Source organism: Eriocheir sinensis, chromosome 30 (genome assembly GCF_024679095.1).
Source record: "Eriocheir sinensis breed Jianghai 21 chromosome 30, ASM2467909v1, whole genome shotgun sequence".
NCBI classification, from domain to species: Eukaryota; Metazoa; Arthropoda; class Malacostraca; order Decapoda; family Varunidae; genus Eriocheir; species Eriocheir sinensis.
In genome coordinates, this window is record NC_066538.1 from 9,848,689 (window position 1) to 9,859,261 (window position 10,573).

The 10,573-nt window shown below is 40.9% G+C and overlaps 1 protein-coding gene across 1 annotated transcript; it reads left to right on the forward strand.

Annotated features, from left to right (window-relative positions):
- The first annotated feature begins 941 nt into the window (after positions 1 to 941).
- Positions 942 to 8,247, forward strand: LOC127005757 (uncharacterized). Its single transcript, XM_050874865.1, has 2 exons — positions 942 to 1,568; positions 8,233 to 8,247. The coding sequence occupies exons 1-2, from the start codon at positions 942 to 944 to the stop codon at positions 8,245 to 8,247; spliced, it is 642 nt and encodes a 213-aa protein (XP_050730822.1).
- The last annotated feature ends 2,326 nt before the right edge of the window (positions 8,248 to 10,573 follow it).

Genomic DNA, 10,573 nt, shown 5'->3' on the forward strand with positions numbered 1-10,573 from the left:
AGAGAGAGAGAGAGAGAGAGAGAGAGAGAGAGAGAGAGAGAGAGAGAGAGAGAGAGAGAGTGGCGGATTTACATGGAGGCTGCAGCCTCAGGCCCTCAGGCCCTGGATATTCAGGGGGCCCCCGATGAGACAATGATTAAAAAACAAATAAATTAGTAAAAGAAATAAAACCAGCAAAAATAATGTGAAAATATCTTTTTACTTTCCCTAAATTTACTGTTTTTAATTTCGTAATATTTTCATTTTAGCTAAAATACAATAAGTAATGTGTCAACACTGCAACAAACAACAGTGGCAACACTGGAATCAGAACTTATTACCAGTTCCCCTCTCCCGCGTGTTTGAATGGTAGTGTCACTGTGTGGGATCTGTATTTTTCGCGGTTTTCAGAGTGAAATATCAGTGACAGAGTTGTGTTGTGTATATCAGCATGTCCTGTAATAACCATTGATCATTGTCAGACAGTGATAAAACCCGGTCGTTGCCACATACATGATTTGTGATGAGTTTTGCAGTGTTAGCTTGATCTTTGAAATGAGAAACATGGCTGGCTGATGGCCGCTCGGTGCATGGCATGGTTCATGGTGAGTACAGTATTTTAATAACTTATGTGCTGATGGGTAAGAATCCGACTGACTGATATTATAGTGAATACGAGCAACAACATTGTATTGTGTTTTATCAGCATTCAGCATGCTGTATAATGACGAGTGATCATTGTCGGTCAGAAAGTGACAAAACCCCGGTCATTTCCACTTACAAAGTGCGATGAGTTTTGCAGCGGTGTTTCTGTATTGAGTGGTATGAACCCATAAAAGAAGTTACCCTTGTGCTCCACTCCCTCTTATTTTCATGACTTGTACTCTAATCATCTTATGGATGTCACTCATAATCCATTATTGTATTTCAGTAAAGATTTGTATTTGAGTAAAGATAAAGCTATGAAGCGGAAATTCAAATCTGGCTACGCGAAGCGTGCAGAAAAGGTGCGCAAAATACAAACATCAGTGGCTGGGTCACGTGACATTCAACAATACTTCTCTTGCACCTCTGCTGCATCTTCACGGGACCATTCTGCTTCTCCTTCACCTGAAAAAGAACCAGCTACTTCTCTTCCTCCACCTGAAGAAGAACCAGCTGCTCCTTGTCCTCCTCCACCTGAAGAAGAACCAGCTGCCCCTTCTCCACCTACAGAAGAACCAGTTTCTCCTTCTCCTCCTCCACCTGAAGAAGAACCAACTGCTCCTTCTCCTCCTCCACCTGAAGAAGAACCAGCTGCTCCTTCTCCTCCACTTTCACCTGAAGAAGAACCAGCTGCTCCTTCTCCTCCACTTTCACCTGAAGAAGAACCAGCTGCTCCTTCTCCTCCACTTTCACCTGAAGAAGAACCAGCTGCTCCTTCTCCTCCACTTTCACCTGAAGAAGAACCAGCTGCTCGTCCACCTCCTCCTGAAGAAGAACCAGCTGCTCCTCCTCCACCTGAAGAAGAACCAGCTACTCCTCTTCCTCTACCTGAGGAAGAACCAGCTGCTGCTCCTCCTCCTCCTCCACCTAAAGAAGAACCAGCTGTTCCTCTCCCCCCCCCCCCCCTGAATCAAATCATACAAATACCTTTCTTCTCGAGAGAGACTATCCAACTAATCGGGGACATTTTCCTGGTACAATAACATCCCCAGATTTAAAGGAGCTGATTTTGTCATATGGTCCATATCGCCCAAGTGGTCCCTTCAAGGAGGTAGCCAATGATGGTGGACGTCCAGTTTTCAGTGAGAAGCATTACTACTACTATTCAACTGGAAACATGAAGGTGACCCGAAACTGGCTCTGCCTCTCGCCAACACTGCGGAAACCGTACTGTGAAATATGTTGGCTCTTTGTTGATCGCTCATTTCCTAGCTTGCAGTGGCAGTGGATTAATGGAGTACCTGGTTCTTCTCGTCACCATGGATCAAAGATAAAGAACCACGAGAAAAGTTATTGCCACATTGCTGCCACAGCTGTGTACCAGCACTGGAAGAAAGGCAAGAGACTAGACGAAGAAGTACAAAAGCAAGTAAGAAAATAAGCATCATTCTGAAAACAAATCCTGTCTCGTTTGATCAACATTATTCTGACTCTTGCTACCCCGTGTTTCCCCTTTCGTGGACACCGTGAGTATGTTCATGATGGCAAGTGTGTCGGTGGCAACTTCTTGGGACTTGTAGCTATGCAGGCACATTTTGATCCCCTCCTGCAAGAAGTTCTACAAATGCCAGTGAGGGCCACAAAGTACCTCAGTCCAAATATACAGAATGAAATTATTTTGTTGTTAGCCAACTCACTGCGTAATCATTTAATTTCTCAAATTGAACTCTCACCTTTTTTACTCAATTATCATAGATACAACAAGTGATATCACCAGAACGGACCAGATCTCAGTTATTATCCGCTGGCTGAATGCTGACGAGCAGCCTATCCATGAAACATTTATGGAGTTCATAGAAGTTAGGGATGCTTCAGCTGCCGGTCTCACTCATAAACTAAGTCAGTGGCTCAAGACGAAAGGCTTTCATCTCCAAAAAAATCGAGGTCAGGGGCATGATGGCGCGTCTGTTATGAGTGGAAGCAGAGGTGGAGTACATAGCTTGTTTCGTGATGAAGTACATACAAGTGGCCCTCATGTTCCTGTACCTTACGTTCATTGTGCTTCTCAAATTCTTAATCTAGTGATAAATGATGCAGTGGAAGCCACTGTCCCAGGAATATCATTCGTTGGAACACTGAGTGAAATCTTTAACTTCTTTGGTCGCAGTTTGAAGCGATGGGCAGAACTTGCTCTCACTGAGGAGACTTGCAAGAAACTAAAATTGAAGAAGCTTTGTACAACCCGATGGTCATCAAGAGTTGAAGCAGTGAGGGCAGTGAAGAACAGGTACACAGACATTCTGAAGGTGCTGACAAAAATAGTTTTGGAAAGCAAGGATTCCAAAGAGAAAACAGACGCACTCGCTTTGAAAAAAACAATGGACAATTTTTAATTTATTGTCTTCATCGTCATATGGGAACGCCTTCTAATTGCCATTCACAAAGCCTTTCAGGAACTTCAACCTGTCCAGATTGATTTGTCAGTAGCTGTAAGACTACTATCTATGGGTGTTGGAGAACTTCAATATTTGCGCAACTCTGGGACCAGTGTTACTGTTACTGCAACAGCATTGGCTGCGGGTTGGGGAGTTTCGTGCCAGTTCACTCAACAGCGAGTGAAACGCCTCCCAACATTCTTCGACGAACTGGCATCTGACCAAAGACTTCAAGACCCTGAAGCAGCATTCAAGGTGCATGTATTCTATGCTATAGTGGATACTGCTCTCTCATAGTTACATTCTCGGTTTCAAGGGCAAAAACTTGAGTGTGATACATTTAGTTACCTTCAATCTGCTAAGCTTTTGGAGCTCTCAGATTCAGACTTGGAGCTTGCTGCAAGGAAACTACAAGAAGATTACAAACATGATGTGGGTATTGACTTTCCGTCTGAGCTGCGTTCCTTCAGACGTGAATTCAGGAGTGAACTTATATTGCAAATTTCTGTGCTAGACATTTTTAAGCTTCTGACGAACTCCCACATGGCAGCATCTGTGCCAGAGTTAACCACGGTATTTTTTTTTATTTTTTATTATTATTTTTTTTTTTTGTACGTCGTGGCCTATTGCACCGGTAAGCTTCTTCCCAGTGGGGCCTGATGGTCGGTCCAAGGCTTCTTCCCGGTGGGGCCTGATGGTCGGCCCAGCCCGTCATGGCGCAGGCGAGTGTTTATAGTGGCGCCATCTTGCATTGGCTCATGCTGCCCTCCCGGAGCTCATCATGTGCCTTGTTTTTGACTCTGCCTGTGACTGTGGCTAGTGCAGAACGCTCATTTTCTAAACTTAAGCTTATTAAAACCTATCTCCGATTCACTATTTCACAGGATCGACTTGGGCTATCACTGTTGACTATTGAAAATGATGCTGCCAAGAAGCTTGACACTGACAGTCTTATTGACAAGTTTGCTAACTCTAAAGCTCGAGCTGCTAAATTTAAGTAGTCTAATGCTAGTTGCTAGTGCTGTATATAATGTCATTACATTAGTAATCACCTCGGTAATTGTTAGTAAATACTCTTTGTCTTTGCGTGTTTTGAAGTTTTGATTATATTTACTCATTTACGTGATTTATATTATGGATTTTCAAACCACTATGTTGTTCATTCGTAGTATCTCATCGAAATATATCAAACTGTATTATATACAAAATGTGTCTTTTGTTATTTTGTTTATGATGCATGAGGGGTGGATAAAAAATACTAATAATTACCATAGAACTATACACATACTAGAGGTTTGACCAGTTTTCCATGAGACTGCTTTGCTATTGAAAATTGTGAGCTGTGATGTTTTTATTTATTTATTTATTATTATTATTATTATTAATATTATTTTTTTTTTTTACTGCCGACTACGAACCAGCGGGCCAGGGCGCTGCTTCGCTTACCGGCCACCTCCGGCAAAATTTCACGAACAAAAGTTTGTCCAGTCAGTCTGTTGCGCCACTGCTTGGGGATTTTTCATTGCATTCCTCGGCAGTTTTGAGAGTTTCACGTTTAAGAGTACCCCACACCTCACCAGAGTTCTCCAGCTTACCAGGCACCTTAAACCGATTTGAGATTGCATCTTGAGATGCTCTTGGACTTGATGTGTATTTATAGTGCGGCAACAGCAAGTCTGTGGTCGGTTGTAAAGACCTCGGTAATCCAAATAACCAAGACTTCTGAATGATTCTACATAAAGTGCTACACTCGTTACGCTCAAGTCTGTAATATGCGTTATCTTGCCCTGGCAACCTGTTGTCGCACGGCGTGTCTGATCTCATGGATAATATGGATTTCCTAGGTAACAAAATATGTGTCAGCAACATCAGTAGTTAGGGAACAATAACGAATAACATCAATTAAAGTTGTTTGAATTTCGAATTAGTAATTGCAACCACATGCACTGTTATATATTACCTCCTGGAGGACATGGCTTAGACTATCTGAAAAATATATAATCAGCGACCTTATAATTTAACAAAATATCTGTGTGCGACACAGCTGACACCTAATATCAACTATTGACGAAATCCGTCATTGTGCCCTGATTATGTATGTTACTAATAGTTATTTCCTATTTGCTAGCCTATCATGTGTTATCACGAAATCGGACATGCCGAGTAACAACAGGTTGTCAGAGCACGATAATACACACCTCAGATTTGAACACCGCGACTTTAACTCTTTGCCGCGCGAGTAGCCAGTGCGGGATTTAGAAACGCGCGTATTTGCAAGCATTTCCCGCCCCTCGGTGATGACTTAGACAGCGTCTGTTGGTCTCAGCCAATAGAAGCTTCTTTCCTCATACTATCCTGCAAGTCACAGCTCTTTAGCCCGCACGGCAGCAAGGGTGGAAGGAAGATAATGCGCATTTTTGAGCCTAGTGTCAAAAATGGTCGGATCTGCGTCACGTTGCTCTTCTTCTTGCCCTCATCACACACACCACAATGGAGGCGGTTTTTTTTTCTTTTTACATATGGCCTATAGCGCCGGTAGGCTATTCCTTATTATGAGCCTGATGGCCGGCCCGAGCCCGTCATGGCGCAAGCAACTGTTTATAGTGGCGCCATTATTCTTGGCTCATGCTGCCCCCCAGAGCTTATTCTTTATTTCACTTGGACAGCTTCTTCTAGAGTCCGGGGTGATAGGTGGTCTTCAGGACAGCATGTGGGTAGTTTTAGGCCACTCGGCGATGACTGAAAAATCCCAGGTGGTAGCGGCGGCTTCGAACCCGCATCATCCACAACGCGGCGAATGCGGGGCCGGCACGCTAACCACTCAGCTCCCGCCTCCAAAAGTTTACCAAATTCTAATAGGGCATAGCTAAATAGTTCTACTACATGCTGATATGAAATAAATTGGAGTAGTTTTGAAGGAAATAGGTGATTTGGTGGCCGACATTTAGTGTGTGTTCCATGCGGGCTCAGCGGCAGAGATGTGAGTAACCACGTTTATCACGTAAGGGATCTTTTGCCCGTTTACGTAACCCTAGTTATGATAATGGCATAATTATGATTATGGTCATATGGTATATATGATAATTGTTATATGATGTTTAATATGTATTTGACTATGCCACGTGCTAACAATGATTTTTCCATGAAAAAAAATCACAAAAAAGGGGGAACCTATGCCCATTTTCTTTAGGTGACATTTTTGACGGTAAAATTTACACACACACACACACACACACACAAAAAAAAAAAAAAAAAAAAAAAAAAAAACAGGGTAAACTTATGCTCAAATTGTTTTGTGCCCTTTTCTGCCTTTAAATTTCAAAACAAACTTATGCCCAATTTTGGGGGACCTAAAATCGATGAAGTTGATACATACAAAATTAATGTAAAATAATGAAATGAAAATAAACAAATAAATACTAATAACGAGTAGAATCGATAATAAAAAGAATATAAAGTTAATAAATAAAATGGATAATATTAAACAAATGATAAATGATTAATATTAAAGGTACTCTGATATTTAATTAGAGTCAGTCAGACATTCAAAGGGGAATCAAGGACTCGGTCATTAAGTAAAAGGGACATTTGAAGGAACTCAAACACTTAATTATAGGGACTTTGGCATTTCATTACAGTGGCTCATTTATTACTATAAAAGTATCATGGCAATGTAGTCTCCAGGTCCACCAGGAGCTCCCCTGTTCCATATATCTCCCTACCGAAGCAGGGACAGAAGGAATTTATTCCAACTTTCTCTAAAAGGCAGGGCACCACCGTCCACCACATGCCTCACTACGTCTCCATGCGAAAGACCTGCAGGCACTGTGGTAAAAAGGGATATATCCACCTGTTCAGGTGGATATGCAGCCTGCCAGGTCACCGTCTGTTTATCAGACATAAGACTGTTTTGCTCCATTCTACCAGCAGACCCCACCAGCTGCCCAGTAATGGATGCCCACCTTTCCTAGTGTATGTGGGACATCTGACACATCTATTGCTATTTTTTGTTTGTACATGTAATAGTAAATGATGAAAAAAAAACAGGGAATTCTATCATTTGCCTGCAAAAACAATCTAGTAGTTAATTTTACATTTAGAATAGTTTATAAAGAAAATTTATTTGTGACAAATAATTCTTATAAATGTTACAGAAAAGTATTTACAATTAAGTAAAATTTTAAAATAATGAAAATAATTAAAGAAAAATCTTATAAAAAACGGGCTAAATAGCCCAGACGGGAGGGATGTTGACGATTACCCGGAAATTGGATCACAAGCCCGTGGGGTCTACTTCTTTGATGCAACTTTACAATGGATGGATGCGAACAATGTTCACGAGTAACAGAATGCCTTAGAAAGGCCTCAATTTTAACATTCAAAAAAGTTTTTTTTCATACCTCCACTATACCTATGAGTGCCCGGCAAAGGGTTAATGAGGATGTGATCGATTCCATTTGCCACACCACCAGCATTGCTATACCAAGTCAAATAGTGAAACTCGCGTCTTTGGTGTTCATATTTCTTGTATCAGAGCCGTTGGGAGTAATACATAACTAGTAGACACGCTTTGCATAGAATCTCTGCTTTCCCGCAAGATTTTACATCTCGGTAGGGACGTATACTGCAATAAGATATATGAACCCAAGGTGTGTTTCAACCTCACCAGCTTCATCGGGTCATCAGCTGGAGTAAACCCGACAGCAGAGGACTGCTAGGCATTATCGTTACAATCTGCCCTGCGAAACCCCAGGAAAAAAAAAAATGCCAAACAGCATCTACTGGCAAATACTGTATTGAAAGCCTGTGCTCTTCACCTCACTCTGCGAGCGTTGCCAAATCTGTCCCTTTTATTAAGCTGTGGTTGTTTTATTTAATTTAAACACACACACACACACACACACACACACACACACACACACACACACACACACACACACACACACACAGAAAAAAAAAAGGTTGAAACTGTCTTGTCGTTGGGGTATACTAAAGTCCCTCGATATAGAGAGTCCCGACAACCTAAGATTTGGACGCCATTATTGGCCCTGTTTTCGCCGCGCTTTTCAAACGCTAGCACACGCTCTCTTTTGTATTTCTGTTTCACAGCCATACGGGTGGTCCATAGAAACTGAGCACACTTGTGTCAGACCTGCACACTTTCCCCTAACAGCCAGCGGGGAGCTAGCAGCCAACGAGCTCTGGGAAAGTAAATAATAGACAGTTTGTGTCTACATCAACTGGTGTCGCCAACCCACCATTACGCCCTTATACTTTACCATAATTTGGTCACCAGCCGATGTAATGTGCCGTAAAAAGGTGACAGGAGATTATCATTAGCCTTACGACGAGCCACTGTCTCAGTATAGGCACTCAGTAACTCACGTAGCCTGTGATATAGACACGTCAAGGCGGGCTGCTGACGACCTTTACAGGCAGCAGGGCTCAGAGGGTACTGGAAGACTATACATAAGTCTGGGTGCTTCTCGTTCAGTGTTCCTGCTGTGATGGATGGATTTAACAACACTTATCGCAGTAAAACATTATCGGCAGAAGTTGGGGAAGTCTTTCTATTATCTACATATCCCTTCATCGCCTGACCCTTGCCTGCAGGGAGGGACGCTGCCTCCTGAACGTCATGAACCTTGATATACTTGTCATGAGCCACGTGGCTGACACACCACCCAAGCTCCATCAATGCAAAGGCATTTTGCTTCCTTTCCGTTATCTGCTTGAGGTAAACTTTAGCATATGGAGAGAATATTAGTGTAAATTAATTATCTGGGGGTGGAGGGGGCACTGACTCCATTACTCGCCGTGCTGCTCTCTTTATTGTGTTAACACACACACACACACACACACACACACACACACACACACACACTATTGCTGCAATAAATGTTTTGTGCGATTCCAAGTTACTGTGAAGATAAGTCATCAATGATTATAGTTCAATAACATTTAATTTAATTTAAATACTTATTGTTGATATAAAAAAAAAATATATATAATACAGTAAAATACTAAGGCCAGGTAAACGTGTTTCATTTGCTTGGGGGTCAAAATAGCTAGGTTTAGAGAATACTGTTAGGCCCAACAGGCCTTTTTTTGCCGCTGAGATACTCTGCATTCCCGGATGTATTTTACCCTCACAGATATATCGTACCCCAATAAATGTGGTATCAATGGCTTCATAAAGACTTGTACTAGAACATGCACAAATAAATAAAAAAAAAAAAAAATATATATATATATATATATATATATATATATATATATATATATATATATATATCTATATATATATATATATATATATATATATATATATATATATATATATATATATATATATATATATATATATATATATATATATATATATATATATATATATATATATATATATATATTTAAACAATACAAACTTGTTTCAAGTCTCCGTATAGAGTATTGTAGACAATAAATCCGAAGTACCAACTCTTCTCCACTCGCTAGCTTGAAATTTTGTGGGACAACTTTTTAAGCCGAATATATGTTTCGAAGCGGAATTTAGTGAGGTTTCTTATGGTATCCTCAAATTCCTCATACGCCTATTAGTTCCCGAGTTACACCGAGAAAACTGTACTTTTTTTCGTCTCCCGTCAGAGTAGGCTAACAAATAAAAATCCCTCTAAGCTCCTCATCTACGCTCCTTAGAAAGGTTGCCATATGTTACCATTAAGAAACTTATCCCAACAAATGACGCTTCCAAATTTGACGCACTTTCACCGAAAACTTAATTTTTAATAATTTTTTAAAAGTTTTATGACGCGTTTCGCGTCATCGTGCGCCAGGACCTTTTACCCTTTGATGACTTTGATAACTCCCTTATTTCTGAGGCTACAGAAATGTCTTTGATATCAATCGACGGCAAAATGAAAGGGCTATATTTTGTAAAAAGCGATCGGGCTGTAAAACCGACTTGAAAGGGTAAAAAATCAAATCAATTCGTAAAAAAATGATTTTGAAAAAAAAACCTAGTTTTGAGCTCCCAACCTTGAAACCCACTTGTGCTTTCCAATATGATGCACAACATTTCCATACTCCCAGTAGTTTTGTCGCTAGAGCTCGAAACGTAAACCCTTTTGAGATTGATTTTGACGAACTGCCGTTTTTGTCTAGTGTGGCATTGCTATTGCCGCTATAAGGCTGTAATTTGGCATGTAACCCCTCTTGGCAATGTAGATTGACCAGCTCGAAGAAGTTTTTGATAGCTCGATTCCAAGTTTGTCGGCGAACCGTCACAAAATAGCCTGTTTTTCGGCAGTTTTGCCGCGATTTGGACACGTTGTAGTTTTTTGCTTATAACTTTTTTTTATTTATATAGTGCTTTCCAATGTTTTCTGATTATTTATTTGTATTAATAGAGCTTTTATTTACTACCAAACACGCCTTCCTAGCTTCAATAGTTTTTGCTCGAGCTTGGCCAGAATTCGCGACGAAACTTCGCCGAATCCGACACATTTCACGCA